A 26,951-nucleotide genomic window follows, 5' to 3' on the forward strand; every position below is an offset into this window, starting at 1 on the left:
AGCTCTTCTCACTTTGCAGGATTTGTTTTAAAGTGCCTGAGATGTTCTGTGTAAACTGTGCCTTGATTAACATGCTGGACTCTGTGGCTGTGACATGGCGTGACCACCCAGACTGACCAGCTTACCTCACTCCTGTCCTTTTGTTTTTGTTTTTTTTTTTTACAGTCACCAAGCTGACCTGCGCCCAGCAGTGCTCGAAAAGATGCAAGGGGCCGATGCCAAGCGACTGCTGTAATGAGCACTGTGCCGCCGGCTGCACCGGACCAAAGCCGACAGACTGCCTGGTAAGGACCGCTGTGGTGTCTCGAAAATCAAGTGGGCCTCCCCGCTATGTTTTATCAAGGGATAGGCATTTTGGAGTCACAGCCCTTAGAATATAACACTCCTTCTTTCAGACGCATGGATTCTCGCCCAGTTATGGTGGATTCATAAAGTACTGAGACCCCCTCACTTTCTGCACACTTTATTGTGTTGTCGATTTCATATTAAATGGATATGCTTGCCATTTTTGCCCATAAATCTACAATCTGTAACCCAACACTATATAAATAGAATAATATGGAACACACTATACTATACACTACACTACTGTATATACTGTAAATAGAATAATATGGAAAAAACTAAACAATAGAGTGAGAGGCCATATAGAGTAGATTCTGTGTGACCCTCGATCTGTGTGATCCCGAGCAAGTCACTTCACCTGTCTGTACTCCAACTAGAAAAAACAAAGAAATGAAACCAATTGTATCTCAGATCTCGTTGGATAAAGGCATCAATCAAATATATAATAATAATAATAATAATAATAATGATAGATAGATGGATGCTAAAGGCACCATATTATAGATAGATAAATGTGAAAGGCACTATATAATAGATAGATAGATAGTTAGATATGAAAGACACTATATAATAGATAGATGTGAAAGGCACCATAGATATATAAATGTGAAAGGCACTATATGATAGATAGATAGATGCTAAAGGTGCCATATGATAGATAGATAGATAGATATGAAAGACACTATATAATAGATAGATGTGAAAGGCACTATATAATACATAGATAGATAGATAATGTGAAAGGCACTATATGATAGATAGATGCTAAAGTCTCCATATGATAGATAGATAGATAGATAGATAGATAGATAGATAGATATGAAATGCACTATATAATAGATAGATAGATGTGAAAGACACTATATAATAGATAGATAGATGTGAAAGGCACTATATGATAGATAGATAGATAGATAGATAGATAGATAGATAGATAGATAGATAGATAGATAGATAGATAGATAGATAGATAGATGCTAAAGGTGCCATATTATAGACAGATATGAAAGACACTATAAAATAGGTCGATATATAATAATACATTTTATTTACATATGAAAGGCACTATGTGATAGATAGATAGGAAAGACACTATATAATAGATATATAATATATTTTATTTATATATGAAAGGCACTATATGATAGAAAAATAGATATAAAAGGCACTATATAATAGATATATAATGCATTTTATTTATATATGAAAGGCACTGTATAATAGATAGATAGATGTGAAAGGCACTATATGATAGATAGATAGATAGATAGATAGATAGATGTGAAAGGCACTATATGATAGATAGATAGATAGATAGATAGATAGATAGATAGATAGATAGATGCTAAAGGTGCCATATTATAGACAGATATGAAAGACACTTTAAAATAGGTCGATATATAATAATACATTTTATTTACATATGAAAGGCACTATGTGATAGATAGATAGGAAAGACACTATATAATAGATATATATTTTATTTATATATGAAAGGCACTATATGATAGAAAAATAGATATAAAAGGCACTATATAATAGATATATAATGCATTTTATTTATATATGAAAGGCACTGTATAATAGATAAATAGGAAAGGCACTCTATAATAGGTAAAGAGAGAGAGATAGGTAGTCAGTCATCATGAGAAGGAAGCAGCGCATAGAAAAATAAATGTTGGGACTCAGTTGGTCATCTCCATTTAATCCTTTCGGTCCAAACAAAAATCAAATGCTCTATGGCATGCTACATGAAAACTATCACTCCCAAGCTAAACACAATACGGTGCTTATGGCTCTAAGTCTCCAGGTTGCACAGAGCTCCATCCTGCAGGTTGCTAGGGCTGTCATAGTTCAACTCTCCTCCTGGAGCACTCTAACGTTATGGAGCCCAAACCAGAAGGGGCAGAGTCAGTTAACTTCAATCAGTGTTTTCTCTGGACTGTGGAGGAGGATGCAGTTAGCGATAGCGCCCCCTCTCGCCCTGGAGTGGTATTACATACCGTAGATGAGCCTGTAAGATTAACCTCCAACGTGCATAGATAGATGTGCAAGGCACTATATAATAGATAGATAGATATAGATAAATGTGAAAAGAACACTGAGTAATATGTATGATGTGATAGATAAAAAATAGACAGACCGCTCTGAAAGACACTATATAACAGATACTTTAATTTAAACAGGTAATTGCAGGTTTACCATAGCTAATGAACAGAATTCACAAAGAAGCTCTTAAGATTAAATGATAATGAAGTCCTAAGTCCTGGAGCCCTGTTGCCTACTTGCTGTGTTCCTGATAGGACTGTGCCTGTCAGATTGACGTCCTCTCATGAGAGGTGCACAATAACCCTAAATGACCTCTCCTGGATGTTTAAGCCAGGCCCAGTAGTGGAGTTTACTGGTGGACCACAAAGCCCAGCTGGTCTCGGCCACACCAGCCTGTGTGGTGCCCCCATGTGCGCTCACCAGCCACAAGATGAAGGGCAAGTGCAGGATGGGTCCATGCCAGGCCTTCTTGTTCATTATTAACATGAAGATGAACCTTCTTGAGAGCTTTTTCATTTTTCCAGCGCAAATATTGTTTTATGTTCTTTTTGTAAATCCACAGGCCTGCCGGGATTTCCAGGATGAAGGTACCTGCAAACATTCCTGTCCGCAGCTGATGCTCTACAACCCCAACACCCACCAGCTGGAGGTTAACCCTGACGGGAAGTATAATTTTGGGGCCACCTGCGTGAAGAATTGTCCACGTGAGTCTATAGAAATTTGAAAACGGGGTGTCCTTCGCAATGAATGAATGATTTCTTATAGTCCAGAGCTAGTGCCTCAGCTGCCTAATTGATGTATGTAACATTCAGTGTGTTTGTTCACACGCACACACACAACCGGGATAAGGTGAGTAAACCGGTGAAGGCAGAATCCTGGTTTTGATAAACTTCCATTTACACACGCGAGTCCACCAATGGAGTTCTCCTTTGGCAAAACTCTCCGACATCATTAAACTGCAGAAAACAAAAGTTTACACATCATTATCAGCCACCATGAATCTAAAAACAAGCATGGAGCTGGAGTCTCCCAAGCAGTAGGGGGAACGTTATCTCTCTATTCTAAAAGAAAATCTCGAGACGAGACTGTTACCAAGAGATTTTCTCAAGTCCGATTTCCGATTCACGGCCCACACCTGCGGTCCTCTCACCTCTCATTGGTGTGAATGCTTTTGTCAGACGCAGTTCCTGCGCTCTCAGCTCTTATAAATCTTTACGTTTTCCTCACTTTAAGTTCCCAATTAAAGAAGACGTATTATGTCCAAATCTTATTGAAGAATTTCATCCCAAAGAGTTATCAACAGAAGAAATCCTAGCACCGAGAAACGATGAAGTCAAATAAATTAATGCGAAAATTGTCAATCGGTTACACGGTAAATTGGTTAAATGCGTATCAATAGACTCTGCTGAAACAGTTGGTGGTGATGGTGCGGAAGATGAAAACATCAACTTACAATATCATGAAGAATATCTACAACCATTAACACCATCTGATCTTCCTCCGGCCGAATTACTGTAGACAGAAGGATGTGTCGTAATGTTATTGCATAATCGATGTCTGAGTGATGGGCTATGCGATGGGACAAGATTAGTTGTATTCAAAATTGGTCGAACAATTCTGACATTAGAACATTAAAAGACTCTAGAAGAGAACAGGCCATTCAGCCCAACAAAGCTCGCTAGTCCTGTCCACTTCATTCTTTTAAAATAACATCAAGCCGAGTTTTGAAAGTCCTTAAAGTCTTACTGTCTATCACACTACTTGGTCGCTTATTCCAAGTGTCTATGGCTGTCTGTGTAAAGAAAAACTTCTAATGTTTGTGAGAAATTTACCCTTCACAAGTTTCCAACTGTGTCCCTGTGTTCTTGGTGAACTCATTTTAAAATAAGTCTCAATCCACTGGACTCATCCCCTTCATCATTTTAAACACTTCAGTCAGGTCTCCTCTTAATCTTCTCTACTTAATCTGTAAAGGCTCGGCTCTTAATCTTTGTTCATAGCTCATCCCCTGTAGCCCCTCAATCAACGTAGTTGCTCTTCTCTGGACCTTCTCTAGTGCTGTTATGTCCTTATGGAGACCCAAACTGCACCCAGGACTCCAGATGAGGCCTCACCAGTGTGTTATAAAGCTTGAGCAGAACCTCCTGTGACTTGTACTCCACACATCAAGGCGCTATATAACCTGACATTCTGTTAGCTTCTGAACACTGTCTGTCAGTTGATTGTGTCGAGTCCACTATGACTGCTAAGTCCTTCTCATAGGGCGTACTTTTGATTTTCAGACCTCCCATTGTGTATTCAGTCCTAGCAACACCTAAACTTAATGCAAGCGATGGGCTCAGCTCTGTTAATCTTTCCTCCTAACTCATCTCCTGTAGCCCTGAATCAGCCGAGTCACTCTTCTTTGGATCTTCTCTAGTGCTGCTATGTCTAGTTCATAATATGAAGACCAAAACTGCACACAGGACTCCAGATGAGGTCTCACCAGTGTGTTATAAAGCCTGAGCAGAACCTCCTGTGACTTGTACTCCACATATCAAGGCGCTATATAACCTGACATTCTGTTAGCCTTCTTAATGGCTTCTGAATTGCGAATTTCCCATTGGGATTAATGAAGTATCTGTCTGTCTGTCTGTCTGTCTGTCTATCTATACATTGTAACAAAGGCGCTATATAGGCGCCTGACCCGACACAGATAGACACGGAGGCACGTATAAAATGTACAAAGACTTTATTTTTCTTCACCCGTGGGCGCATGTCTTCCCCGTGACCCACAGGCAATACACAGTCCACAAGCACAATTACCACAACACCAACAGTTTCTCTCTTTTACCACCACTCCTCCTCCAGCTTTGTCTCCTTCCTCCCAACTCTGGCTCCTCGAGTGATGGTGACTGGCCTTTTTTATAGCCCACCTGGAAGCGTTCCAAGTGCTTGATCACCTGGTCCTAATTGCACTTCCAGGTGGGGCTGAAGATTCGTCCAGCCGGGCTGTTGCATCCAGACAGCCCCCTCTAGCGGCCACCCCGGGCCCCAACCAGGCTGTGGAGGACTCCATCTCCCATGGAGCCCTGTGGGAGGTTGGGGAATCACCATCGGCCAGGGAGGCTGCCACCAAGCGTCCCGGGGGGAGGTATCGGACTGCCCATGGTTGCTCCCCCGGAACATAAGTAGCAGGGGCGTCCCGGCCAGGCATGGGACCCGACCGTTCGTCACACTGTCTATCTCTCTATCTATCTATCTATCTATCTATCTATCTATCTATCTATCTATCTATCTATCTATCTATCTATCTATCTATCTATCTATCTATCTATCTATCTATCTATCTATCATATTGTGTCTTTCACATCTATCTATCTATCTATCTATCTATCTATCTATCTATCTATCTATCTATCTATCTATCTATCTATCTATCTATCTATCTATCTATCTATCTATCTATCTATTTGAACGCTGTTGGGAAGTCAATAGCCAATAGTCCACTACAACTCCTAAATCCTTCTCATAAAGTGGACTCTCGATTTTCAGACTGCCCATTGTGTATTCAATCCTCACATTTTTACTGCTTCTGTGTAATTCTTTTCATTTACTGACATTAAATGTCATCTGCCACAAATCTGCCCAAGCCTGCCTGCTATCCAAGTCCTTCTGTGATGATATAATGGATTCTAAATTATCTGCTAAGCCACCTATCTTGGTTTCATCTGCCAACTTAACCAGCTTGTTACTTATATTCCTATCTAAATATATATATATATATATATATATATATATATATATATATATTAAAAATAGCAGCGGCCCCCACACTGCCCCCTGCTGGTCACCACTCTTAACATCGGCCAATTTTGACGATGTTCCTCACATCCACCTAAAAACATCACCCTGAACTGCCACTTCTTTTAGTTTGATGCCCACCCTCTCATGTGGCACCTTATGAAATGCTTTCTGACAGTCCAGATAATCAATAATCTCATCTGCTCCACTCTGGTCGTATCCTTTTGTTGCCTCCTCATAGAATTCCAGCATGTTAGTAAAACACGACCTCCTCTTCTGCCCCCATGCTGACTGTTCCTAATAACTCCTGTCCTTGCCAGGTGTTGCTCCATCTTATCCTTAATAATTCCTTCCATGTAAAATTTGAACAGGTGACAAGAAAGGTAATGTACATCTTCAGGGGATAACATAAGACACCAAAGGAGATCTTGATATGCCATTCTTATTTAAACATTTACAGTTTCCCATTAGAATAGCTTTTGCTATGACAATTAACAAATCACAGGGACAAACATTCGAAAAAGTCGATTTACTTATTAGAGAGAAAGAAACGAAATTCACTCACAGGCAGTTATACATTGAGTTGTCACGATGAAAGTCCAAACACGGAACCAAAATTCAATGCAATATTAACAAAAAGTAAATTAAAAAAACTGTTTTACAGTAATAGTGTAAGTTTATAAAGTAATTGCAAGCCAAACAGAACGAAAATGTATAACACGACGAAAACATCTTATGCAACATGAAACATCATTTTCTTTCAATTTATTACGTTTTACTATTTTTTACTATGGTTAATAACTCACTGAAATGTAAAATAGTTAGTTCTATCATGCATACGTAACAATTTCCATGAAAATAACAATCTGTTTAAATTGTACATACGCGCGCAGCCAAGCCATGAAGTGACTAGTGCGTATTGCCCTCTCGGGTGTTTGCAGAGCCCCCTAGTTTTTAAAAGTAACATGGCTGGCTGCAGGAATGACATCTCCACAAAACCACAAATGTATTCTGCTCTGCTCATCTCAGAGAGTGGACTGTGGTGGGCCACCACTACACCCCTCATTTTGTTTTTTTGTTTTTTTCCGTCTCTTTCAGACAATTACGTGGTAACGGACCATGGATCTTGTGTACGGACCTGCAACGCTGACACTTTCGAAGTGGACGAAGACGGAGTCCGGAAATGCAAGAAGTGTGAAGGACCCTGCCCAAAAGGTTTGCTGCTTTTCTTTCTCCATCTGCCGAAAGTGAATTTGGGGGTCTTGAAAACTGTGAATTCACAGCTTACTTAACTAGGGTTAGGAGTCCATATGAAAACGTGGTCGGTGGGAACAGAAAGACCTGCAGATGCAGGTGGTCCATCAGGTCTGAGTGGATAAGCCATGGATGGGACTGTGACCCTGAGCGAGACCCCTTCACATGTCTGTGTGCCATGTTAAAAAAAAATAAACAGACATAAACGCCTTAAATAAAGTGTCCTGGAGTGGGGTGTTCATTACAGAAAGGCACTATATGAAGTAAAGACGTCCTGCTCTCTAAGTTTTTGAGGGCTGAATATTTTTTCCAAGAACACCCCGTTTTCTGAAAAGCACACAAAGCAATGACTTCACACAGAAATCAACATAAAACGGCTGTTGCTGCTGTGTTCCGTGGCCGCCAGTTCCCAGTGTCTAGCGGCTCAAGCTGCTCACAGGCGGCATGACAGCTGGCAAGAATGCGTGGCAGGCTGACTGCCAGGCCGTCTTCACAGGGTCAGGGGGGGCAGCAGGAGTCACAGTGCGTCACAATCTGGTTTGTACCTCTTGTCATGGTGAGTGGAGGTCCTCCTGGGTGAACATGGCCCCGTCAGCTACACGACAGGGTTCAGCACCAGGATCAGCTCATGTGCTACTTCACGTTTGTTTTTGATTATTTTCATCAAAATTCAGTGATAATACGCAAAACGCCCTCCATTGAGTATTTTGCTTTATGCATTCGCTTCGATCTCCCGCCAGATGTCGATGCCATTTTTCCCGTTGTTTGCTCCTCGCTACTCATGTGAGTGCAGGGGATCTCGGTCAAACCAATGAAGCAAAGAGAGTCCAACTATAACATAACAGCAGGTTTGGACACCGTCTACAAGTGAGTACCACTATTAATCCCTCCTTTTGACAAAAGTCGACATCTGCCCTGAAAGAGTTAAAGAAGCTGGTGCCTTCTTCATCTTTGCCCACTTCTGTAGGGTGTCCATGTCCCTGATCAACCTTCTCCATTTTACTATTGCCATCGTTCAGCGCAGCCATCAAGAAATAAGCCCCTTCTCCAAGACTGACATCAAAAAGCCAGACAGAAGTTTCTGATCTGACCATTTTGAGGAGCGTTCTGTAGTCAGATGAAAAAGAAAAAATGAACAACTTCTTCATCTTTGGTGTCCATGTGCTTCATCAGCATTCAACACACAGCTCGGTCCTGCACCTCCTCGCCTGTCAGGCCCTTTTCCTTCAGTTCTTCTTTTACTTCATCCATCTACACCCCCTTCCAGACTTCCATTCTCATCCTTCTTTTGCCCGCATATTTCATTGACTGTTGGTGATTCTCTAATCTCTTCTTCTTCCCAGGTTAAGAGCTTAGGTGTTGTTCTCGATGGTACCTTAAAATGCGAGGCACATATTAATAATGTGTGGGGTGGCGCAGTGGTAGCGCTGCTGCCTCGCAGTAAGGAGGCCTGGGTTCACTTCCCGGGTCCTCCCTGCATGGAGTTTGCATGTTCTCCCCATGTCTGCATGGATTTCCTCCGGATGCTCCGGTTTCCTCCCACGGCCCAAAGACATGCAGGTTAGGTGCATTGGCCATCCTAAATTGTCCCTAGTGTGTGCTTGGTGTGTGTCTGTCCTGTGGTGGATTGGCGCTCTGCCTAGGGTTTGTTCCTGCCTTGCACCCTGTGCTGGCTGGGATTGGCTTCAGCAGACCCCCGTGACCCTGTGTTAGGATATAGCGGGTTGGATAATGGATGGATGGATATTAATAATGTGACGCGGTCTGCATATTTAATAGATAGATATAAAAGGCACTATATAATAAATATATAGACAGATGTGAAATGCACTATATGATAGATAGATAGATAGATAGATAGATAGATAGATAGATAGATAGATAGATAGATAGATAGATAGACGTGAAAGGTTGTATATATTAAGGTGATCATCCGTCCCCATTTTCCGGGGACAGTCCCCTTTTTCGGACAACTGTCCCTACTCAGAAACATGTCCCCGTTTTGTCCCCGGTTTAAGATTTCGTCCCCAATTTCAGCTGGTTCACTTTTTTGAATGTATCTCATCACCACGATAATTTGAACTCGGCGTGCGTGCGCGGTGTTTTGACGGAGGTTATGCTTTACCGCAACTTTGGCGAGAAATCACGTGATAAGCTTTCGCTTTGTACTCTGTATTGTTTAGAGTCCCTACTCGTGATCTGTAGATTCTAAATCCCCCCCTCCATATCCCCGGATTGGCCCAAAAAATTCTGGTCACCTTATATATATGCACAGATGCCAGAGTCCACAAGCAAGCTGTACACAGTACAACTGCTGCCCAAACCGCGCACACCACTGCATATACCACCTTCGTTTAGTAATGTAGCCCTCCAAGCCCGGATCCGCCACCATGGTCACTTCAGCACGTGAATCCGCCACCGTCAGCAAACAACTTCTAGCTAACGACACAGCCATAGAAAAACAAAAACGAGACCGCATGGATAAAACAATGAATGCAGGCGCCTACAACGTGCTTCTGAAACACCAGAACCAGATGAGTCACGGCTCCAAAAAGAAAACGCTTTAGTACAAATATATTTATTTAATTAAATTTAAACTTTCCCAGGACGCACCCACCCTCCATGATTTTTCTTCCCTCCAAATATCGGAACAGAAAGTGATTGCCATTCTTGGATTTTTGATTCTTTCGAGAATCGCGGGTTTGCTGGTAGACGTTTATATATAAGAAGAGTGGCTTTTGTTCCTTGAATTCTGAATTATTTCATGAAGCATCAGCTTTTACTAATGACTTCTATTGATTTTTCTTCCAGCCTGCAATGGACTGGGGATGGGCGAGCTCACCAACGTCTTATCCATTAACGCGAGTAACATCGACTCCTTCCAGAACTGCACAAAAATCAACGGTGACGTCTCCATCTTGCCGGTCACCTTTGCCGGGTAAGCCACGCGGCGGCTTGTCCTTTTTATATCGCGGGCTGTTGGCCGACTGTTTGCGCTGAGTCTCTTTCTGCTGATCTGTTTTAGCGACGGCTTCACCAGGACACCTCCATTGAACATTTCCAAACTAGAAGTGTTCAGGACGGTGAAAGAAATTACAGGTGAGTAAAAGGAACTCTCCGCTTAAATAAGCAAAGCATGAAATAACAAAAGAGAGACTTTCATTCAGCTTATCTTCTAACTGCCTGTTTTTTTCTTTTTCAATCTTTTAAGGATTTCTTCTTATTCAACAATGGCATATAAAAATGCCCAGCCTTATTCCTTTTGAAAATCTGGAAATCATTCGTGGAAGAACGAAGCAGCAGTAAGTTATTCACATCGATGGACGTGTCTTTGTCAAAGCTATTAGGATAACAAGCTTATTAACTCATTTAGGGCTAAATATTTTTTCCATAAAGTAAAAGCGCACAAAGCGGTGATTTCGCACATAAATCATAAAACATCCGTCACTGCATGCTGTGGCCACCAGTTCACCGTCTCTTGTGGCTAAAGCTTCTCTCACAGGCGGCTGCCAGGCTATCTTCGCATGGCAAGGGGTGCAGCGGCAGTCACGCTCACAATCTACTTTGTACTTCTTGTTATTGTAAGTGGCAGTCGTCCCAGGTGAACATTACCGTTGGCAGGTCAGCTACACAAACGTGTTCAGCACCACAGTCTGCTGATGCCAGTACCCCGATCTCCAGCTCCAGATCACTTGGATCAAAATCGGAGTCTGACAAGTCAAAGTCCAATTCAGAGATGATGTGCAAATCTTCATCCACGGTGTACTTTGCTTTGTGCATTTGCTCTCTCCCCAGATGTCAATGCCATTTTTGCCGTCGTTTGCTCTTCACTACTCACGCGAGTGCAGGGAATCTCAGTCAGACCAACAAAGCTAACTGAAGCAAACTGAAATGTAATGGCGATCTTTGTCACCGTTTACAGTTGATTGTCACACTGAACCCCTAATGTTTACGAAAGTGGACATCCGCCCTGAAAGAGTTAAACTGCCCCGTCTATTTAGTATTTCTCTCGGACTGCCCTTTAGCTTCCCTACAACCATTTTTAACAGTTGCTCGGAAGCTCTCAATACACCCTATGGTTGGCAGTGGTGTTATAATAAATAATAAAATAATAATTCTTTACATTTACTGTATATACTGCGTATCTCATTTTGAGGGGCAGAACATAAATATTGAGTGAAGGATGATAATGTTATGGCCAGTAAAATCAGAAAGTAGCAGAAAATGGACAAAAATGAGGCAGGAGTTTAAAGGGTTAATGAAACGATAATAACAACAATAATAATAATTCTTTACATGTACATAGTGCTTTATGTAGGGAGTGGGAAGCCACTTCATCCACCACTAATGTGTAGCATCCACCTGGATGATGTGATGGCAGCCATTTTTGCTCCACTACTCTCACCACACTTTAGCTGTTAGGTGGTGGGAATGAGAGATCATTACAGACAGGGGATGGCTAGTGGGCCAGAATGACTAGGCCATGGGGGGCAATTTAGACTGGACATCGGAATATCCCCTACTCTTTACGAAAGATGCCCAGGGATCTTTAATGACCACTGTTTTGTCTTGGTAGAGTAATATACTGTGTATTGCTCTACTTTCCCTGTCAGAATGCCTGATCTCACAGACTTACCACTGTTTATAAGGTATTATTGTATATAACGTATCCCCACCTTCCCTTCTATATCTATAATCTCAGGCAATTAAATGTAGTAAAAAGACAAGCAGAAGTTAAGTTACAGTTTAAACAAAGTACAGGTGCTGGTCATAAAATTAGAATATCATGACAAAGTTGATTTATTTCAGTAATTCCATTCAAAAAGTGAAACTTGTATATTAGATTAATTCATTACACACACACTAATGTATTTCAAATGTTTATTTCTTTTAATGTTGATGATTATAACTGACAACTAATGAAAGTCCCAAATTCAGTATCTCGGAAAATTAGAATATCAATTAAGACCAATGCAAAAAAAGGATTTTTAGAAATGTTGGCTAACTGAAAGGTATGAACATGAAAAGTATGAGCATGTACAGCACTCAATATTTAGTTGGGGCTCCTTTGGCCTGGATTACTGCAGCAATGCGGCGTGGCATGGAGTCGATCAGTCTGTGGCACTGCTCAGGTGTTATGAGAGCCCATGTTGCTCTGATAGTGGCCTTCAGCTCTTCTGAATTGTTGGGTCTGGCATATTGCACAATACCCCATAGATTTTCTATGGGGTTAAGGTCAGGCAAGTTTGCTGGCCAATCAAGAACAGGGATACCATGGTCCTTAAACCAGGTACTGGTAGCTTTGGCACTGTGTGCAGGTGCCAGGTCCTGTTGGAAAATGAAATCTGCATCTCCATAAAGTTCGTCAGCAGCAGGAAGCATGAAGTGCTCTAAAACTTCCTAGTAGACGGCTGCGTTGACCTTGGACCTCAGAAATACAATGGACCAACACCAGCAGATGACATGGCACCCCAAACCATCACTGACTTTGAAAACTTTACACTGGACTTCAAGCAACATGGATTCTGTGCCTCTCCTCTCTTCCTCCAGACTCTGGGACCTTGATTTCCAAAGGAAATGCAAAATTTACTTACATCAGAGAACATAACTTTGGACCACTCAGCAGCAGTCCAGTCCTTTTTGTCTTTAGCCCAGGTGAGACGCTTCTGACGCTGTCTCTTGTTCAAGAGTGTCTTGACACAAGGAATGCGACAGCTGAAACCCATGTCTTGCATACGTCTGTGTGTGGTGGTTCTTGAAGCACTGACTCCAGCTGCAGTCCACTCTTTGTGAATCTCCCCCACATTTTTCAATGGGTTTTGTTTCCCAATCCTCTCCAGGGTGCGGTTATCCCTATTGATTGTCCACTTTTTTCTACCACATCTTGTCCTTCCCTTCGCCTCTCTATTAATGTGCTTGGACACAGAGCTCTGTAAACAGCCAGCCTCTTTAGCAATGACCTTTTGTGTCTCGCCCTCCTTGTGCAAGGTGTCAATGGTCGTCATTTGGACAACTGTCAAGTCAGCAGTCTTCCCCATGATTGTGTAACCTACAGAACTCGACTGAGAGACCATTTAAAGGCTTTTGAGTTAATTTGCTGATTAGAGTGTGGCACCAGGTGTCTTCAATATTGAACCTTTCTTTTCACAATATTCTAATTTCCGAGATACTGAATTTGGGACTTTCATTAGTTGTCAGTTATCATCAACATTAAAAGAAATAAACATTTGAAATACATCAGTCTGTGTGTAATGAATGAATCTAATATACAAGTTTCACTTTTTGAATGGAATTACTGAAATAAATCAACTTTGTCATGATATTCTGATTTTATGACCAGCACCCGTATTATTGATAATATTCATAAATAATAACAAAATGCAAAGTACATTTGAATATTGGCAACCATACAACCTGATTAAATGGTGAAATGTAGTTCAGGCGGCACACAGACTTGTAGTTACTTAAATGTCTCTAGTTAAGCATCATTGGCGCTCAGCTTTCAGCCACATGTCTGTTCAAAATGGCTGCTGAGCTGTGCTCTTCGTTGTGTTGTCTTCATCATCACAGGTTAGCAAGAGAGAGATACTTCTTCATCATATGTTGGTTGGTAAGAGAGAGATTGTGAGGTTAAACACGTACATTTCTAGATGTTCTGTCCAACCCCTAGAGCCAATAGTACATCATGGTACTTAAAGGCCTCTGAGACAAGCCAATTCCAAACAGCCATACCTCAGACCAATGGGGAATAGAACATCTTAACACCTGCCCCCAAACCATATGTTAAAGTACACCTTAGCCTACTTGCGGGGGGGAGTAGAAATGACTTTAGCAAAGAAACACTCGGCAAACTGGTTTAAGACACATCCCCCAAATCCTGTCATAAAATTCAAACAGACCCATTCCTAAGGGGGGGGGGGTAAACACTAAATTACATTGCTTTGCCTAAATTACAAATAAAGACATACAAAATATTCATCAAGTTATATGTAAAATCTCACATCACAACAACCACAGAGAATCAGGATCTCAGTTCTAAGGGTGACACCGTTTTTACAGCACTGTGTCACTGCACTGGGGCATTGGGAGCCACATACACACAATAAGGTAAGCGCCCCCTGCTGGACACACCAACGCAGCTTCCAGTAGCAAACCAAGTTTTTCCTGGTTGGTCTCCCATCCAAGTTCTGGCCGGGCCAACACAGGCTTAGCTTTAGGTGGATGACCTCTTCAGAAGTTCATGTGGTGTGGCTGCTTCATCCATCTTCAATGCTTTATTTGTCTGTTTATGCATTTGCCGCTTCTTTTCAGTCTCCTTATTTATCCACTGCAGATTTATCTTTAATTTTTTACCGCATCTTATCCTGAATTAGATGTAGAGCTTTTTTTGAACCCAATCCACTCCTCCTCAGCCATTTCTGCACTTGAAAGCCTTTCCCAATTTATCCCTTTTAGACTTTGCTGCATCTGCCCAGAATTTGCCCCACTAAGGTCCAACTTGCAGTTTGTAAATGTGCACTCTGCCAAAATACCAACAGTGTTACATTATGGTCACCTGACCCTAACGGTTCAATCTCTTCTACCTTAAAACAGTTCAGTCTGATAAATGTCCTAGACTGGCATTTTCTTTGCTTTCTTCACAGTGGAACCATCAGTTTTGGAGTAGTGAATACCGACCTCTCTTTCCTTGGACTGCGATCACTAAAGGAAATCAGTGATGGCGATGTGGTCATTAAAAAGAACCCCAATCTTTGCTTGGCTAATACACTGCAATGGAAAAAACTGTTCAAGCTGCAAAAGCAAGATGTCAAGTCACAAAACAATGCAAATTTGACAGAATGCGGTAAGTGAATGTGCAGAGCGCTTTCTGATCGAAAGCCATGGAAATTGAGTCTTAGTGTGCTGGAGTGCGTTGGTGGGAGTCACGGTCACAGTCATCTAGTTTACGGTGACTAACTCACTGCCACTCAATGGGCAGAAGCCACGCGATGTACTGTGTCATCACACTTCACTATGTAAGATGGCGGCGGAATAACTTTGAAAGCATTTACTTGTACTTGCTGATTTTTTTTTTAGTTAGGGAATTGGTAATTGTCTAGTTCAGGGGTCTTCGACACGTCGCTTGCTTGCAACCCCTTTCCAAGTACAGTAGCTTGCCAAAGGGTTAATGAATCCTACATTAATTTGAAAACTTGATTATTCAAATTAGGGGTGGGCGATCTTTCCAAAAAAATCATTTCACGATCCACACTCTGAATTGCAATCTATATTTTCAATGTGGCATACACTTAAGAGATGCGGTGGGCTGGCACCCTGCCTGGGTATTTGTTCCTGCCTTGCGCCCTCTGCTGGCTGGGATTGGCGCTAACCGACCCCCGTGACCCTGTGTTAGGATATAGCGGGTTGGGTGATGATGAAATACACTTAAGAGAATATCCAGACTCAAACTCATCAAGACCTAAGTAACACTTTATTTTAAATATCAAACAAAGTTCAATTCAATTGTTCTCTCGTTCGCTAGCTAAACGGAGTTAAGGAACAGACCCCGAAGCTGGTGAGTGAGTGAGGAAGGGCCCTCCCCTTGGCCCGCTGCATGTTTTTCGGATTTGTCCAAATAAATCGGTACTGCAAATGATACACAGCGAAATAAGAGAAGTCGCAAAATCAACCGGAATGTTCAAGCAAATTATAGAAAAAAAAAAACGATCTAAATCCGTTAGCTAGCGAATGAGAGATCTACTTAAAGGATTTAGATCGTTTTTTTTTCAATAATTTGCTTGAACATTCCGGTGGATTTTGCGACTTCTCTTATTTCGCTCTGTATCATTTGCAGTACCGATTTATTTGTACGAATCCGAGAAACATGCAGCGGGCCAAGGGGAGGGCCCTTCCTCACTCACTCGCCAGCTATGCCCTTACCCCCACATAGCTAGCGAATGAGAGAACTACTTATGTGGGGGTAAGGGCATAGCTGGCGAGTGAGTGAGGAAGGGCCCTCCCCTCGGCCCACTGTGTGTCTCTCGGGTTCACGTAAATAAATCAAAACCACAAGCAAACTATGATACATAGTGAAATGAGACAAGTCACGAAATCAACCAGAGTGTTCTAGCAAATTATAGATAAAAAAACGATCTAAATCTGTTAAGTAGTTCTGTTGTGAAAAGCGGACAGACATACAGACATTAGATTATATATATATATATATATACACAGTTAGATCCATAAATATTTGGACAGCGACAACTTTTTTATAATTTTTTTTCTGTACATTACCACAATGAATTTTAAATGAAACAACTCAGATGCAGTTGAAGTGCAGACTTTCAGCTTTAATTCAGTGGAGTGAACAAAACGATTGCATAAAAATGTGAGGCAACTAAAGCATTTTTTGATCACAATCCCTTCATTTCAGGGGCTCAAAAGTAATTGGACAATTGACTCAAAGGCTATTTCATGGGCAGGTGTGTGCAAGTCCGTCATTATGTCCTTATCAATTAAGCAGATAAAAGACCTGGAGTTGATTTGAGGTGTGGTGCTTGCATGTGGAAGATTTTGCTGTGAACAGACAACATGCGGTCAAAGGAGCTCTCCATGCAGGTGAAAGAAGCCATCATTAAGCTACGAAAACAGAAAAAACCCATCTGAGAAATTGCTCCAATATTACGAGTGGCAAAATCTACAGTTTGGTACATCCTGAGAGAGAAAGCAAGCGCTGGTGAACTCAGCAATGTAAAAAGACCTGGACGTCCATGGAAGACAACAGTGGTGGATGATCGCAGAATCATTTCCATGGTGAAGAGAAATAACTTCACAACAGCCAACCAAGTGAACAACACTCTCCAGGGGGTAGGCGGGCGTATCGATATCCAAGTCTACCATAAAGAGAAGACTGCATGAAAGTAAATACAGAGGGTGCACTGCAAGGTGCAAGCCACTCATAAGCCTCAAGAATAGAAAGGCTAGATTGGACTGAGCTAAAGAACATCTAAAAAAGCCAGCACAGTTCTGGAAAAACATTCTTTGGACAGATGAAACCAAGATCAACCTCTACCAGAATGATGGCAAGAAAAAAGTATGGAGAAGGCGTGGAACAGCTCATTATCCAAAGCATACCACATCACCTGTAAAACACGGTGGAGGGAGGCAGTGTGATGGCTGCCAGTGGCACTGGGACACTACAATACAATACAATACAGTTTATTTTTGTATAGCCCAAAATCACACAGGAAGTGCCGCAATGGGCTTTAACAGGCCCTGCCTCTTGACAGCCCCCCAGCCTTGACTCTCTAAGAAGACAAGGAAAAACTCCCAAAAAAACCTAGTAGGGAAAAATGGAAGAAACCTTGGGAAAGGCAGTTCAAAGAGAGACCCCTTTCCAGGTAGATTGGGCACTTGTGTTTATTGATGATGTGACAAAGGACAGAAGCAGCCAAATGAATTCTGAGGTGTTCAGAGACGTACTGTCTGCTCAAATCCAGCTAAATACAGCAGTCAAATTGATTCATGATACAGATGGACAATGACCCAAAACATACAGCCAAAGCACCCCAGGAGTTTATTAAAGCAAAGAAGTGGAAAATTCTTGAATGGCCAAGTCAGTCACCTGATCTTAACCCAACTGAGCAGGCATTTCACTTGTTGAAGACTAAACTTCAGACAGAAAGGCCCACAAACAAACAGCAACTGAAAGCCGCTGCTGTAAAGGCCTGGCAGAGCATTAAAAAGGAGGAAACCCAACATCTGGTGATGTCCAGGAGTTCAGGACTTCAGGCTGTCATTGCCAGCAAAGGGTTTTCAACCAAGTATTAGAAATGAACATTTGATTTCCAGTTATTTCATTTGTCCAATTACTTTTGAGCCCCTGAAATGAAGGGATTGTGTTCACAAAATGCTTTAGTTGCCTCACATTTTTATGCAATCGTTTTGTTCACCCCACTGAATTAAAGCTGAAAGTCTACACTTCAACTGCATCTGAGTTGTTTCATTTAAAATTCATTGTGGTCATGTACAGAAGCAAAATTAGAAAAAAGTTGTCTCTGTCCAAATATTTATGGACCTAACTGTAGATATGCAGTATTAGTAAACCTTCAAAATAATGCGCAGTTAAAGTCTCAACAGCATTGTCAGCATTGCTGGAGCTTAGTAGAGCCAGATAACTATAAGGATCTTCACCAATGGGCTCTGAAAATGTCTGCTTTGTTTGGGTCTCCATACCTCTGTGAGTCTGACATGAATGTCATGAAATCAAAGTTCAGAACAAGACTGACAGACAAACATTTAAATGACTCCTTAAGAGTGAACAGTCAGGGGCTCCACTCCACCATACACCTCAGTGCCAGTCATCTGACTAACTAAAAAACACATCACACATGCGACTGGACCTGTGAATAAAGTGACACAGTGACATGGAACACAATGACAAATGAAGAAGTCTGTGGATTTGGAATGGCATTGTTTATTTTTGACAACCTTCATGTTTTAGTTCAATAGCGTGAGATACGTTAGAAAATGCATACAAACATACAAAATGCACTTACCAGTGAACTCAATATTTTTTGTGATGTTTTAATGCAAAACTTGAGTTGTGGACACCAACATTTTGTAAATGTTCAGACAAAACAAACTTATTCAGTTTGTTTGGGTTGAAATCAGCGATGAGAATAAACGTTAAAAAAGATGCATCTTCATTTTGTAAAAGTAGCTCTTATTGGAGGAAAAAAAAAGACCCCTGGACTTGTTTGTGTTCCGCCAGGAGATGGAACAGACAGACCATGAGGGCCTTTAATTAGTGACCAGAAAGTGAAGCACATAACTAAGTGGACAGATAAAGCTGAAACAGGACAAAAGAAAAACAGACATCGACAATCAAAATGAAATGCATGAATGAAACTCAAAAGTCAGAAAATGAGCCCAGAATAAAAGCCATTCATTCATTTACCAACAATCGAAAGCAGATGATGCCAACATATGAGGGGTGAACCCAAGAATTCCTGGAATTGTTAAAAAGAATTTTATGCCGTTCCACTTTAGTCCCCTTCAAAATACACCCCTTGTGACATGATACTTGTTGGGTCTCGGCGCTTCTTCCATTCCTGGAATCATTCCCTGTACTTGTCTTTTAGTTACCGTGTCTAGCGCCTCCTTTATAACACAGTAACAAATTGTCCGGCCTTCATTCTTGATTTTTAAATTCGGGAAGAAAACAAAAAAAGTCACATGGAGCGAGATCTGGCAAATTTGGGATGTGCAAAGCAACAACCCAGCAGCCCCATTATTTTCTGTCACAATTTCTTAGATGGATAACACGGCGTGGGTGTGCACGAGTGTGCTGTCGGGGTGCAAAATGCAGTTTAACTTGCACATTCACATCACTCGCCCGCTGAAAGTACTTAATAATAATATGTTCTTACGTATTATTTTGAGTGTGAGGGTTGGCTGTGATCGGGGCTAATATCCTACGCCTGGGCGGAAGGATTTGGGATTTCAGAATAATAATCCCGAAATGTGTAGGCTAAATCCGCCACCTGCCACGATGAAGCAAATTTTCTCTTTAGAGGCATTTGTATAAGTTGGAAGTGAGACGAACTTTGAAATGTTTAAGTCATGAATGTACCTGTTGAAGACAGTTGTATAATGCGTAGGCTAAATATGCCGCCTGCCGCGATGTTGAGGTTGGATTTCGGTCTCGTAAGGCTTTCCAGGCAGCTGCGCAGAAGGCGACTGCCATTCGGCTTCAGACGTGAGTGAGTGAGTGAGTGAGGAGGCAGGCGAATTATGTATTAAGATGCCCTGCTGATGCTTTCTCCACAGACGCCCCAGCGGTTTAGTGTACTTATTGCGGTGCTAACGATAGAAAGAGCCGCATATAAATAAAAATGGGTTGTGGCGCTGTGAATTTTATGAAGTATATTTTACAGTTCATTATTGTTTATATTTTGAATCAGATACAGTGGGTATAGAAAAGAATCCCCCCCCTTTGAAATATTCCTATTTTTTTGCTTTACAGCCTTAAATGAAAACACGCAAACTAATATTTCTTCCCAGCTTTACTTACTCAATGCAGTCTCTAACATCCAAGTGAAAGATCTTACAGCTACAGTTCAGAAGAATTATAAAAAATCAAAAACAAGACCTACTGAGATTAATAAAGGACCCCCCCCCCCAATGTCAATGTCATTCTGTTGACCCCCCTTTTGCTTTAATGACAGCCTTGAGTCTGTTGTGATTCTTCTCTCTCAGCTTTGCACTCCTAGATTGTGTGATATTTGCCCCCCATTCTTCTTTACAGTTTAACTCTTCAAGTTTGGTCACATTGGATGGTGAGTGTTGGTGGTCTGCTATCTTCAGATCTTTCCTCAGATTTTCAGTGTGATTTAGCTCTGAGCTCCGACTGGCCACACCAGGACATTCACTTTTGTCTCCTTCAGCCACTGTATGGTCCGTTTTGCTGTGTGCTTCAGGTTGTTGTCGTGTTGACAGGTGAACATTCTGCCCGTCTTCAACTTTCTGGCAGAGGGTAGCAGGTTTTCCTCAAGAATTTGATGGTATTTTGCCCCATCCATTTTTCCTTCGACCCTAACGAGAGCCCCAGGCCCCCCACAACAGGATGCTGCCCCCTCCATGCTTTACTGTAGGTATGGTGTGTTGTGGATGGTGAGCTGCATTGGTGTACCGTTTGGCTTTGAGGCCAAGTAGTTTGATTTTGGTCTCATCGGATCATAAGACCTTTTTCCACTTGGCATCAGAATCTTCAAGGTGCATTGTGGGAAAGCTCAAACGAGCCTTAATGTGGCCTTTGTTGAGAAGTGCGACCCTCCCGAACAAGCCACAATGGTAGAGCTCTTGTCAAATTGTTGTCACATGCACACCATTAATGACCAGTCTGTGGCATCAAATCCTGTATCACCTTCAAAGTGGGCATTGTCCTCTTGGTAGTCTCACTTACCAGTTTCCTCCTTGCTCTTCCATCCAGTTTGGTGGGTCCTGGTTGTACCTAACACTTCTTTATGATGGACTTTACTGGGCTCCTTGGGATTGATAAAGCCTTTGAGATGTTTTGGTCTCCATCTCCTGCCTTATGTCCATCCACAACTCCATCCCTGAGATCTTCTTAAAGTGGTTTGCCCCCCATAGTCAGTTGTGTGCTGTCAGTGGCACTGCCAAGCAAGGGAACGAATGGACCAGGAACAGCTTCACTAATTACACTCATTACAACTGATCACAGGTGGGAGGAAGCCAGTAACTGCAATGGAAATGGGGAGCACTGACACCTGATGGAGTTTAGGAGGTGTGGGGGGGGGTCCTTTATTAATCTCAGGATTTCTTGTTTTTGATTTTTTTATAATTCTTCTGAACTGTAGCTGTGAGTTCTTTCACTTGGATGTTAGAGAGTGCATTGAGTAAGTAAAGCTGGGAAGAAATATTAGTTTGTGTGTTTACATTTAAGGCTGTAAAGGGAAAAAATTGAGAACATTTCGAAGGGGGGGGGGTCTTTTCTATACCCACTGTATATTTATGGGGGCACCAAAATCTTTCAAGCGCTTAGGGCCTCTAAAAGTCTTAATCCGGCCCTGACTAGTCAATGAGATGCCCAGCGGCATAAAGTCCTGTTAAAGAGGCGGCCAAGTGGCATTGTGCCGACGGGTTCATCGAGATTCGTGTTTCTGACTTTTATTTTACAATCATGCGGGTGACTTTGGCGATTTTTTTTTCTTTTTCCTATATGCTGAAAAAAGCACGTCAGGTCATATCGAACATCAAGACAACAATGATGTTGTGTTTTTTTTTGTTTTTTAACATTAACAGACTTGACAGTGAAGAGTTTCCGAGTGAATGTCTGAAGCAGATCAGGCAATGCCATAAAGTGTGTGTGAAAGTTCTGCGCACGTGCGACACAAATTGGGCAGGTTGTGCAGATCGGGTAGTGACATCCCCAAGCCAACATGACAGCTACAGCTCTGTGATGTCACTACTGGCCTCTCAAAACATCGTGGGGTGCTGGGATAATCCGCACAGCGAATTTCCAGGGAAGAAAAAAATCTGGCCATCATGGTCGCTGGTGAAGCCAACAAATTCTTTATGGGGAAAAAAACAACTGTGGCAGATTTCTCTGATCGACATCACTAACCACCAGAAGCCCACCCACCTTTAACGGAGCACTTTGCTTTTCATTGCTTTTTCACTGCAGTTGTGCTCAGTGAAGTCTGAACAGGAGAAGAGGCCACTTGGGCCAATGAGGGGGGCAGGTGGAGGGCCACTGTAGCCACCACTAGGTCCTCGTCCCCACAACTCTTAAGTCTAATGAAGCAGGATGAATGGTGGATGGACAGATTGATTTTTTTTTTTTGATTTTCATTTTCTTTCAGCCAAAAGAAATCACTCCTGTCATCCCCTGTGTACGAGCGATGGATGCTGGGGTCCTGGTCCCTCCATGTGTTTTGCATGCAGACATTATTCCCGGGCCCAGGAGTGCGTTGAGAAGTGCAATATTGGCGACGGGTGAGTTTCGTCAGCCTTCCTGTGTATTTTAGGGGTCTCTTTTGACCAGCGTTGGTCTCTCTCTACTGGTTCTGTTCTGATTGTCAGTTGATCCTTTTTTCTCCAAATAGTTCTGGTACAGCTCTAACAGACGTTTCTTGATGGTGAAGATGTCATCTCTCAGCTGGGGTTCCTCCTCTTGCCCAGATTCATGTTTTGTGTCTCTTTTTGTTCATTTTTGATTCTTTCAGTTATGCTGTTTATGTGCGTTACTCTTTGTTTTTGATTTTGTTTATTCATGTAAACCGCCTGGATTGTGTCCCATGTGTTTTCTGGGTGCCCAAGAGGCGGGTCTACCTGCCAATCACTGCCAGTAACCGCCCTCTGCCCCACAATTCCTGGCGGTTCATTGTGAATGCGCTCTGGTGTTGGTGAGTTCTTGTACCTTCTTCTGAGCTTTTCCTTAATTATTGAAAATGTTTGACCTGTTTGCTCTGTTTTTTGACTTTGCCTTGGAGTTCTGTTTTGGGACTTGCTCACCCTGGGATCACCCCTAACCAGCAACTCCTATTTTTGCCTTGTGTGTTCTACGGAGCTTCATGTATTGAAAAATTTTTCACGAAATAAATCTGGGCTTGATGGTGATATCCCCCCCCCCCCCCTCTAGTGGGCATTATAGGAACAGCTTATTGGGACTCCCATGTTCATGATGTTGGGACTCCAGTATCCCAAAGGCACTTCAAAGGTTGCCCTCTAGTGGGGAAAATACCATCAAAACCCCAAATAGATACAAAAAAGGCCCTTGAAAAAATCTTTATTAAATGAAAGGTTTATTTTAACAATGTGTGAAGCTCCTACGAGCACAAAGGAATTGCCTGAGAAGGCAAGGCAATCCACTGCAAGCCAAGTCCCCAATACAGAATTCAAAGGCAAAGTCAAAAACAGAGCACAGGTTCAAAAATCCAGAAAAATCACAAAAAGCAGGAGCACAAAGCACAGTGAACACGAGAAACCCTCCACTCCCTAGCGCATTCGAAATGAGCCGCCAGGAACCAAGGAAATGCCGGAGAGGGCGGTGACTGGCAGGTGGCCCCCCCTCTTGGGGAACCACCCACAAAACACATGGGGCATAATCAAATAGATTTAAAGAATAAGATATGTAATAAACAAAAGAAATATTAATACAAATAAATGATACAAAATTAGGCAAAACACACAACTTTAAAGCCCAGCAAGGGGAGAAATGCTGGCAGAAACGTGACGCACGAAAAACGATTGTCCGTCCTGAATGCTTTTGGGTGTGTCTAATGAAAAATCACCTTTGAATTTTACTGTCACGTACCTTTTCATTGCAATCTCCTATTCTGAGTGTAGAATAAAGTAAAAGAAATAAAGTAAAGCAAAGAACTACAACTGGAAACTCAGTGCTGATCTACTAGCAGTGGCCCTGTGTTGTTATAAATCTTTATGTGGCTCTGTGGCTAAGGATTTACGTCTGTTATCTGGAAAGTTGCCGGTTCAAATCCCATTACCGTCAGAAGGGATCCTACTCTGTTGGGCTCTTCAGCAAGACCTCAAAAATTGCTCCAGGGGTGCTGCACAATCGCCGATCCTGTGCTCTGACCCCCCTAAAGGTCATGAGAAAAGGCAATTTCCCCCATCTTCCCCATTCATCCATCTTTTGTTTAGGTGGCGCACTGAGACGGGTCATGTGACTGCGATCTGTGCTCTGTTGACGTAAGTGGGGGTCTGTGCCGTGTTTCATTATCCCTTTGTTAAAAATCTATAAACTAAAACGAACTCTAGCATAGTTGGCTTCTTTACAAGTAAGCCCAGCATTTGGTCTCACTTTGGGTTTGGATTTTTTCGATTTTCTCTTCTGCTTCTGGTTTCTCCCTCTATTTTATTTTCCAGTTACGTTGCTGTACCCGCTATGGACCCTCAGCCTGTGCTCCCACTGCGCTTCTGCCTGGCGTTTTGTCTCCCAGTCAGTCCTCTTGATTACAGTAATCCCTACAGAATACCGCTCGCGTATCCCCAGTCTTGTTGTTTCGTTTGCGAATGGGACAGCCACGCTAAAGAGGCTCATTACATTACAAACAAAGGGCCGCCCCGGGGCAGAAAAGTGTGGCACGTAAACCACCTGTCGACCCAACAAAGAGACTTTTGCCTCCTCTCCCTATAAAACTTGGAGCTGAGGAAAAAGGCAAAAGTGAGAACTAAGCATCTGAGGGAACAAAACATTGACATTTTGGGTCCATGGCCAGGAAACTCCCCAGACCTTAATCCCATTGAGAAGACAGGTGGACAAACAAAAACCCACCAGTTCTGACAAACTCCAAGCATTGATTCTGCAAGAATGGGCTGCTGCCACCAGTCAGGATTGGGCCCAGGAGTTGATTGACAGCCTGCCAGGACGAATTGCAGAGGTCTTGAAAAAGAAAGAAGGGCCAACCCTGTAAATATGGACTCTTTACATCAATTTAATGGAATTGTCAATAAAAGCCTTTGAAAGTTCTGATCTGCTTGTAATTCTACTTCAGTGTACCATAAACCTGCGGTGGGCTGGCGCCCTGCCCGGGGTTTGTTTCCTGCCCAGCGCCCTGTGTTGGCTGGGATTGGCTCCAGCAGACCCCTGTGACCCTGTGGTTAGGATATAGCGGGTTGGATAATAGATGGATGGATGGATGGATGTGCCATAGAAACATCTGACAAAAAGACCTAAAAACACTGAAGCAGCAAACTTTGTTAAAACCAACACACTTGGGTCATTCTCCAAACTTTTGGCCACCACTGTAGTGGATGGACTGGGTCAGTTTATCCCTAACACAGGCTTCTCTGGTCAGCTCCCAGTTTGGACACCCGCAGGGTATCATGGGACCTGTAAGGTTTGAAGGGCAACCCTGTCGGGGTCACTGGGTGCCGCCAGAGTGCCCTGCCGAAAGAAGTTGACCCTACAACGGGGAGCTGACGCCTGTCTCCGGAAGTGACATTGTCTGACTTGTTTCTTTTTTTTTTTAATGACAGGGACTCCAGGGAGTACATTGAAGACAATCAGTGCCTGGCATGTCACCCGGAGTGCAAGCCACAGAACTCCACCATGACCTGCTCTGGACCAGTAAGTGTGACCTCCCCAGCACCCCATAACCCACCCTGAGCCCATTAAGGTGTCTCTTCGGTTAAAAACAACGGAGTTTCTTTCACAATCACCTTTTACAAATGGCGGGCTTTTGTGGATTAATGGTGAAATAGCCAGACTGACCACCACCAACTTGGAGGTTCACATCCCACTGCTGACTTCCTACGATTCCCAAATCCTGCACTCAGATTATTTTATGAGTAAGACCCAACTTCCCGGGTTCTACTCCTGTGCCTGCTCATCATCCGGGTGCTGTTGAATGTTCTCCCCGTTTCTGTGTGGTTCTCCATTTTATCTCCTGCATGCCCCCCAGGATATCCATGTGAGCTCAATTAGCGACTCCACATTGGCCCTGTGTGTGGGCCTGAGTGGTCCTTTTGCCCCATCCTGGACTGATTCCTGGTTTGCCCCAGAGATTTTGTGGATAGGCTTCAGCCTCCCATGTTGGATTAAGTGGGTCAGAGAGAATTTTAGGTTGCCCGTTATTCATTTTTACCATACCAATAAATAATTTGGTTTTAAGTAAAGTATAAAAAGAAATACACAGGGGTCAGAATGTCTTCAGAGCCCTTCACTTTCTGTGCACTTTATTGTGTTGTACATTGAATTTTACTTGGATACATTGACCATTTTTGACCCATCATGCTGCACTCAATAACTCATAATGACAAAGTGACAACATTGGACCAGAAAGGTTTACAAACTTATTCAAATTCAAAAACTGAGGTTTCTTCTTCATTGTAGTATTCAGACCTTTTGTTATTGCCACTCCAAGTTGTGCTCAGTTGGTCCTATTTGCCCTAATTTTCCTTGAGATGTTTCTAGAACTTGACTGGAATCCACCAATAGCAAACCGAATTGAATGGACACCAATTAAAAAGGCCCACCTTTGTGTATAGACGGG

The 26,951-nt window shown here is 42.5% G+C and overlaps 1 protein-coding gene across 1 annotated transcript in view; it reads left to right on the forward strand.

Annotated features, from left to right (window-relative positions):
* Positions 1–26,951, forward strand: part of egfra (epidermal growth factor receptor a (erythroblastic leukemia viral (v-erb-b) oncogene homolog, avian)) — a 260,506-nt gene that overhangs the window by 174,753 nt on the left and 58,802 nt on the right. Inside the window, exons 6-14 of the mRNA XM_028790897.2 lie at positions 166–284; positions 2,957–3,098; positions 7,276–7,392; positions 10,243–10,369; positions 10,457–10,530; positions 10,643–10,733; positions 15,075–15,274; positions 22,797–22,929; positions 25,936–26,026. Coding sequence (XP_028646730.1) covers positions 166–284; positions 2,957–3,098; positions 7,276–7,392; positions 10,243–10,369; positions 10,457–10,530; positions 10,643–10,733; positions 15,075–15,274; positions 22,797–22,929; positions 25,936–26,026 — 1,094 coding nt within the window. The remainder of the gene's footprint in view (positions 1–165; positions 285–2,956; positions 3,099–7,275; positions 7,393–10,242; positions 10,370–10,456; positions 10,531–10,642; positions 10,734–15,074; positions 15,275–22,796; positions 22,930–25,935; positions 26,027–26,951) is intronic.

Source organism: Erpetoichthys calabaricus, chromosome 6 (assembly GCF_900747795.2).
Source record: "Erpetoichthys calabaricus chromosome 6, fErpCal1.3, whole genome shotgun sequence".
Classification (NCBI taxonomy): Eukaryota; Metazoa; Chordata; class Cladistia; order Polypteriformes; family Polypteridae; genus Erpetoichthys; species Erpetoichthys calabaricus.